Source organism: Macrobrachium nipponense, chromosome 7 (genome assembly GCF_015104395.2).
Source record: "Macrobrachium nipponense isolate FS-2020 chromosome 7, ASM1510439v2, whole genome shotgun sequence".
NCBI classification, from domain to species: domain Eukaryota; kingdom Metazoa; phylum Arthropoda; class Malacostraca; order Decapoda; family Palaemonidae; genus Macrobrachium; species Macrobrachium nipponense.
Window position 1 is genome coordinate 39,003,774 of NC_061109.1, and position 8,802 is coordinate 39,012,575.

At 34.3% G+C, this 8,802-nt stretch overlaps 2 protein-coding genes across 2 annotated transcripts in view; both read right to left on the reverse strand.

Annotated features, from left to right (window-relative positions):
- LOC135217128 (receptor-type tyrosine-protein phosphatase delta-like) overlaps window positions 1-8,802 on the reverse strand; it is a gene marked incomplete in the record, with an annotated part of 217,514 nt that overhangs the window by 63,120 nt on the left and 145,592 nt on the right. The window contains 1 exon segment of the mRNA XM_064252834.1: window positions 2,127-2,354. Within this exon segment, the coding sequence (XP_064108904.1) occupies window positions 2,127-2,354 (228 nt within the window).
- LOC135217130 (laminin subunit gamma-3-like) overlaps window positions 2,769-8,802 on the reverse strand; it is a 33,520-nt gene continuing 27,486 nt past the window's right edge. Inside the window, exon 9 of the mRNA XM_064252837.1 lies at window positions 2,769-3,091. Coding sequence (XP_064108907.1) covers window positions 2,907-3,091 — 185 coding nt within the window. The 3' untranslated portion in view covers window positions 2,769-2,906. The remainder of the gene's footprint in view (window positions 3,092-8,802) is intronic.

The following is an 8,802-nucleotide window of genomic DNA, read 5'->3' on the forward strand; positions in this document are numbered from 1 at the left end:
TAGAATGTCACGCATGTGGGAAAAGCCAACAGACTCACGCAGATGAAATGGAAAGCGAGCAAATACACGGCACCTTACCTCAGGCCACTCATTATTAACTATACCCGGTTTTTTTTTTCATCTGTCCACCCGCCTGTGGGTCCTTTCGCATGGTAACCACTGCGTCACGGGCTTTAGATAGTTACGCTAAATGTAATGTTAGGTTATATAAATAAAAGGATGTCTGGATGTACAGTCAACTGAAAAGTCAACTGAAAAGTGTTTTAATAATTTACTATATGGAATTACACGTTAATATTTGAAATAGATATGGTTCTTATTGTTGATGTAACTGCCTTTCGGGGTGGTGAATGGAAGCAGCCAGAACGCAGTGGCGGGAAAATTGCTTCTCTCGCTGTTCATTACGGCAAGATGTCAATTTCATTGGACCACACCTACTCTGCTACTAAGCTACGTGTTACTTCATTACACGAAAGTATATCAGTATATACTTGTAATTTTTATGAAGTACGTTTTAGCCAGATACGATATGACGTAACTTGGTTTAGCATCTGGTTGGAATTTGCTTTTGACTCTTCCATTCGCCACCCCGAAAAGGCAGCTTACATTCAACAATAATAACAATATCCTATTTCGAATATTAACGGTGTAATTCACATACAGCAAATTATTAAAACACTTTTCAGTTGCAAATGTATACCCAGATATCCTTTTACCTAGAACTTACACATAGTGTAACTATTTAAAGACAGGACGCAGTGTTACCATGCGAAAGGACCACAGGCAGGTGGACAGATGAAGGAAAAAAAATGTATAGTTTAGGTTGGCGTTTCCATACGCGACCTTAAGCAACCATGTGCGAGTGTGCGCACAAGAATGGAAAGGAAATGTGACTACCTCACACAACAAGTTGTACTAGGTGGTTACTATTCTCCAAAAACCACTGAAGTGGCCCACTTACCCCTCCTTACAACTGATATCGTGATCAAGCTGATGCATAAAAAATATACTGAATGAGAAACAGAGAGAGAGAGAGAGAGAGAGAGAGAGAGAGAGAGAGAGAGAGAGAGAGAGAATTTGTTTCACAAGCCGTGTACCTTAGAACTAATACAGGTAATTTTCTTTATACTGTAAGGAAAATTATTTTGTATCATCTTTCTTAGGCCCAAAGATCCCAAATAAACATGACTATGCCAAGAAAAACAAATAAAACAAATACTTTATAATGCTCTTCATGAAATGTTTTCCTCTTAACATTATGAAAACATTTGGAATGAACCAAAATAATAATGTTAATAAAGTCAAATAATGTACGTTTATTGACCTATTTTTGCAAACATGACTCGGAAAATAGTAATAGTTATATTTAATGACAGCCTTGAAAATGCAGTACAAGTGACATTCTTTAATTTTCTTGCATATTGCTTCAAAATCGGAGGAAAATAAAATTTTAAAAATCCGCTTGAAATACGAGAATACTGGGAATCTGTCACATATCAATAGCACTAGCTGTTGCAAGACTGCTTCGCACCCTTAGGAGACACTTGTCAGGTAATTCTTTTTTGAGCTGTTTACTGAAAGATGTTGGGGAGCTACAAGGCTTTATTTTAGCGAGCTTACAAGCTCCGAAAAACAAGGCACATCCGTCATAATCGTTTCGAAACGTCACCAACATAACAAAATAATCTATACATAAAAACTGAAGATTCCCAAATTCACTACTCTTGGTATTTCTAAATCTAGAATCCCCAATATTTCTGAGTCAATTGGGGAAATTTTTCAAAAACTAAATCCTAACTTTGACACTTCGTTATTCTTACTGTAAAGTGTATATCGTATCTTCACTAGTGTTTTACTTGCTCAGTGCTCTTACTTGTTATTGTAAAGAAATTTAAAGCTTTTATCAGTAGCCGTTGTTATTTACCTTTTGACAGCCAATAATGCCTATGAATAATGAATTATGTTGCAAATAACTTGTAATGCATTTTAACCCACACATTCCTTCTGTAATAAGTAACTAATATTTTATGTCTGGAAACTGATTTTGTAGTTTCAGAAATTATATCGCGAGGAAAAATTTCAATTATAAAAAGTACTAAGGTAAAAGTAAACTGATATTTACTTACATAATAATAATTCCCACCATAGTAGTACCCCTTCCTCCATCCTCGGCTGTTGTGGCAACCATCATACTTGATGGTTTTCGGGCATTTAGTGTCAGACTTCGATACATATTCGGAAGTACTTCCGTAACTGAAGTAGTACTCGCCAATTTCCCCGTTGGGAGGACAAGGGTCGTTCCACATGAACCTTACTGTGTCCTCACCTATAATGGCAACCGTCAAGTTTTCCACCTGGGGAGGATCTTTCACAAAAAGAAAAATAAATTAGAGGTTGAAAACGTTCCTGTATTAATATCCAGCATCTGATTTTGATCCATTCATCATAAATCCCTTTCATTATTCTGACGAGACCTGCTCTACCGGAGGTGAATCATATAAATTCAGATGCGACAACCCTTACTTAAACTCGTAAGTTAGATTAAAATGACCTAAAAGTAATTCAAATACATTATATTAATACCTTAACACTGATTTACAAACACTGGCCTAAGTAAATACTTTGTCATTGCTCATTTGCTTCTGCTTCAATAATTCCAACGGCTTCATCCATTTAATATTACTTTCGTTTGACTTTCACATAGAAAATATGATTTTGGCACTGCAATAACTGTACGGGAATAAATCTTTAAATATACTTACTACTACTGGTTGTATTAGTTAATGTGTCAGGTGCTGTTGCTATTACACTTTCATTGTGGATCAGTGACGTGGTCATGTTGTACTGCAACCCCGGGATGAGGTTTGTGAAGGTCTGAGAGACTTCCATCTGTGAAGGTTGCAGTGTTACTGACTTTGAGTAATGTATTGGTGTCCGGTTACATGCAAGGTATGACGATAGACTGAATTCCACGATGATATTTCCAGCATAAATGTTGAGGCAATCTCCCTGGATCGTGGCTTCACATAATAATTCACGTCCAGAATTATAACTTCGACAAGATGGTGTTGCAGAAACGTAACATTCGGTTCTGCAAAAATAAAGTACAGTAAAAGATAAAATAAAAATCCTAGGAAAATCTACAAAGAACTTACAGAACTTATTTACGAACATCCATGACGAATATCTCTCTCTCTCTCTCTCTTCTCTCTCTCTCTCTCTCTCTCTCTATATATATATATATATATATATATATATATATATATATATATATATATATATATATATATATATATATATATATCATATATATATTACATACATATATATATATATATATATATATATATATATATATATATATATATATATATATATATATAATTCAACATGACGGCTAGGCCATTCCTCAGCCAGTACAAACCAGAAGGCGAAGAAGATGGCATTAAACACAAGTCACTTTATTCTTACTGCGACATTTTGAGACAAATGTCTCATCATTCAGGCTAAAATGAAAGATAAAAACTGATAAACAGTACAGCATAACCATATTTTTTTGACAAGCAAAACACATTGAGTAAAACAAAACAAAGCAAGATACAACATTAAAATGCAAAATTAAGAAAACAAACTTGAAGTTGAGCAGTTAAATGCACCATAAGTAAACGACTTGAAGAAGGACGCCATTTAAGCGATGAACAAGGGAAGGGGGGAGAGGCTGTTTCTGGTGGGAACCATAAGTTTCTTTATAGCCAGAGATTCTAGTATTGGAAGGTGGTGTTCATATGGACTTGAAAATAATATCTGGAAATCCTTATGATTTATATTTTTACAAAATTTCTGATGATTCCTAATATTAGATAGTTCTGGGTTGGATGGTTTACACCCTGTACGGAAACTGATACCCTTATGTGCATCACATCTCGCCTTATAAGGCGGGTGGCGCGCGTTACCTACTTAAGTCTGCCTATTTCATCAGCAGCAAATATAAGCATAGATACAACACCTTATTCCATTAAGGGAGGTAATCTCTCTTTATGACACACTTACAGCAACCGCCAGAAAATAATTAGATAAAATTCTCCTTAAGTGAGGTAATAAAAAAAAGGGCTATCATGCGTATAAAGAAAACGTAAAAAAAAAACTTTTGTTTCTGGGTCAAATGTATTGCTGCTGGAGGATGAAATGAAATTTCCAACGTTTTTCTGAAATGTTTCATAAAGAGATTGGGAGGATAACAATTTGATTGAAAATAACGTAAAGGACTCCGATTTCTTTGTGGAAGAAGTCCAATCAATAGTTAATGTCATGTCTCTGTAGATGGAGCGTAGATAATGAATTTAATTTAAAATTGAAAAACAAAAATGATAAAAATTAAGACCAAAGCCTGTCAGAGTTGCGTTTCGAAAAATACCTGTGCTAAAACGGTCGTCATCACGGATGACAATCGTGTCTGGGAAAGGTAGTTGGTTATTGTTTTCCAACTCATATATAAATTCAATGTTGGAACGTAAAGAATTGGCATGTTGCAAGAACGAGTCATAGTGCAAATGGTCCTTGAAATGAACAACAGTGTCATCCACATATCGGCGCTAGAATAAGGGTTTGAAAGAGGAGGGACAACTGTCCAGCAGCTCTCTCTCGATTCTGTGCATAACAATGGTAGCGAATGTGCAACTCAATGGGTTACCCATGCCCACACCCTCAACTTGCACATGCATGTACTTCATTATCAAGAAAAATACAGTGTCCCAAACTGCCAACTCTGATAACTTCTTAAAATCGTGACGGTTAAAACCATGGTCAACATATTTCATCATAGGTAAAAATACTATCTAAAACATACTCAATTTGTTTCCTCCACTATTCTGAAATAGAAAAATAAAAACCAACTACCTTTCTCAGACATGATTGTATCAGTGATGACAACCGTTTTCACACATGTATTTTTTTGAAAGGCAACTTTGAAAAATGGCTAGGTCTTAATTTTTATAGTTTTTTTTTTTATTAAATTCATTATCTATGCTCCTCCACAGACATATGACATTAACATTTGATTGGAGTCTTTTCCATAAAAGAAATTGGAATTCTTACGGTTATTTTCAATCAAATTGCTATCATCCTCATTCTCTTTTCAGAAACATGTGTCAGAAAAACCGCTGGAAATTTTCATTTTATCCTCCGCCAGCAGTCAATACATTTGCCCAGAAACAAAAGTTTTTTTTTATACGTTTTCCTATACGCATGATAGCGCCCCCTTTGTTTTTTTACCTCACTTAAGGATTTTATCTAATTTTCTGGCTGTTGATGTTAAGCGCGTCTTAATGAACCGTATGTTGTGTCAAAAAGAGAGATTACCTCCCTTAATGGAATCCGGTATTGTATCTATGCTTATATTTGCAGCCGATGAAATAGGCAGACTTAGGTTGGTAACAGACGCCGGCCGCCTGTTTAAGAGAGATGTGAGGCACATAAAAGGTAAGCATTAGTTTCTGTACACGATGGAAACCATCCAACCCAGAACTATCTAATATTAGGAATCATCAGAATTTAAATATATATATATAAATTATAAGGATTTCAAGATATTATTAAGTCCATATGAACACCACCTTCCAATATTAGAATCTCTAGCTACAAAGAAACTAGTTCCCACCAGAAACAGCCTCTCCACCCCTTCCCTTGTACATCGCTTAAACGGTGCCCTTCTTCAAGTTGTTTACTTTTGGTGCATTTTCCATACAGACACCGAACGTCCTTTGAGGCGAGGTGTTTTAACTAATCTTAACGTAATAATTCTTTTAAATTTGTAATTCAGTGTTGTATCATGCTTTCTTTATTCAAAGTGCCTGAGTGTCAAAAAAATGTGGTGTATTGTTTATCAGTTTTGTATCTTTCACTTTAGCCTGAATGATGAGACATTTGACTCAAAATGTCATATTTAATATTTCTTTCATCACTAGAGTCCTGAGCGTATCCTTGATGAAAGAAATTGATTGTAAAATTGCTGCTATTGAGAAACTATCCATAGACACGGAACAACTTAAGATTTTATTATACAATGTTTTGTCCATGCTAGACCGTTTACTATATCAAAGAATGTTTTGTAATTCTATTAATAGTTATATTTCTGATATTTTTAGTAGACATCAAAGAAAATGGGTGAACCTTGGTGTTGTTATTCCTGAAGAAACAAGTGCATTTTTAACTACTCTGACAATGTTTTACCTAAGAGAGAAGAGTTTTTACTTTTTTTGGGGTTGGATTTCTGCCTTCCGTCTTTTAGACCCAACTATGCCAGATGTTTCTTACCCTTTGAGCTATTATTTCAAAGACTGATGAAGTTAGATTTTAATCAAAATATAGGCAATCTTCAACAGAAAATTTCCAACCTAACTCATAAAACTTACCTCAATCTTAAAATTAACATTTTTTGATACCAAACTTAAAGAGAGATATGTAAACCTGATAAAGGGAAGAGAATGGTTATTTTGAACAAAAATGACTGTCAGGAAAATGGAAAATATCTTATCTGACTGTATGAAGTTTAAGTCTCTTGGTGAACCTACATTTCTTGATATATATAAGAGGGAAGATAAGATCAACAGATTTGTGAGAAAAATTAAAAATGACAACATTATAAATGAAACTATCTATCAACAGCTGTTTGTTACTGGCTCGTCATTTAGTATACGGACAACCAAAAATACATAAGCCTGACTTACCACTTAGACCGATTATGGCTGCATATAATAGCCCCTCGTTCTCTATCTCTAAATTTTTAGCAGGATAACTGTCTGAATTAAGTAACAATGAATATTCCTTAAAAAACGGATATGAATTTCAGCGATTAATCACTAAACAAGATGGGGACTACTACATGGTCAGCTTCGACGTTGAGTCCCTCTTTACAAATGTTCCACTTAATGATACTATTAATAGAATTTTTATTGATGATGATACAACATTTCATGGTTTTGATCGGTTGACTTTCAAACAGTTTCTCGATCTTGCTGTGCAAGATTCGATGTTCATTTTTAATAAACAACTCTACTCGCAGGTCGATGGAGTTGCTATGGGGTCTCCTTTGGGCCCCATTTCTGCTAACTTTTTTATGTCTGATTAGAATCAAAACTTTTAAACAGTTGTGACCCTAATTTTAAACCCTTTTTATATCGAAGATATGTGGCTGATCCTTTTGTTTTATTTCCACATTCATGGCAGTGTTCCTTGTTTTTGGAATTTATTAATAACGCTCATTCTCAGATTAATTTTACTTTGGAGGCAGAGAGCGAGGGCAGCCTTCCATATCTTGATATTAAGGTAACTAGAAGCAACTCAGAATTCACCACGACAGTATACAGAAAACAGACTTATCAGGATTAACCAATAATTTTTATAGCTCTTGCCAATACTCATTCAAACTCAACACCTTCTGTACACTGATTAATAGAGCTCTCAAATATTCTTCCTTATGGCAGATATTTATAACGAAATTACTTTCTTGGTAAACTTTTTCAAAGCCATTTCGTTTTCACAAGATATAGTACATAAAATCACTAACAAGATACTTTCCAAATTTTTGCATCCGTCATCATCTATTTTTGATGAACTGAAGAAAATATTTTACGCTACTATCCCGTATTTGCCCGGTTCAAAATTTATCTTAAACCTCACTCGTGTAATAGAACAGGAAATTCCCTGTCTTAGAGTCAGGCTTGTGTCGAGTAATCCCTGTACTATTCGATCGTTTTTTAACTTTAAAGATCGCCTTCAGCCCTTCGTGAGATCCAACGTTATTTATAAATTCACATGCCCTGGATGTCCGGGCTCTTACGTTGGATCGAATCGAAGGTTGCTGAGGGTCAGATATTGTAGCCATTTAGGCTTTAGCTTCCGTATAGGTCAGAGGTTAAAACAACCAGAATTTTCCAATATCAGAAACCACTCTATAATATGCAAAAATGAAATTGAAAAAGAACACTTTACAATAATTGATTATGTTAAACATCCTGACCAACTAACAACCCTGGAGTCGTTATACATTAAAAGACTAGTGCTCCTTAAACGGTAATTTGTCCTCATCACCTTTGTACCTGGCATAGTTAGTGTTTTTAGTAGTCTCTGTTTTTATCTACTGCTCTTTTTACTACTTTTCTAAATCTTTTTTAGAATGTATTTTTAAAATTGTGAATTTCTTGTAAATTTAAATGATTGTGTATAATATGTCTTTGTATTTTCTTCACAGACTGATGATGCACAGAGATTATGTGCGAAACGTATCGTATGCAATAAACTTGGCCTTTTACATTTTGTATCATGGACTCCTGGAAACTTTATATATATATATATATATATATATATATATATATATATATATATATATATGTTATGTATATATATATATATATATATATATATACATATATATATATATATATATATATATATATATATATATATATATATAGTATATATATATATATATATATATATACATATATACACACCGAGTGTTTTGAAATTAGAGGCCACCCCCTCCACAGAACAAATGGATAGTTATGAAGTGTTCTGCTATAGCCTATCTCCAAGTACATTATCTTAAGTTTCTGTTAAGCTATTTTTCATTTTACATTTCTTGTATTTTCAGACTGAGTGACAGTTAGATACAGCCATGGCTAACGACTCGGAGGAAATCAGATGGATTGAATGAATCCGGGCTATAACCTTCAGAGAGACCAGGGATGCTGGCACATCCTTCATTTCACGTTCCTGGATAGCTAAATACATTAAAAAAGATGA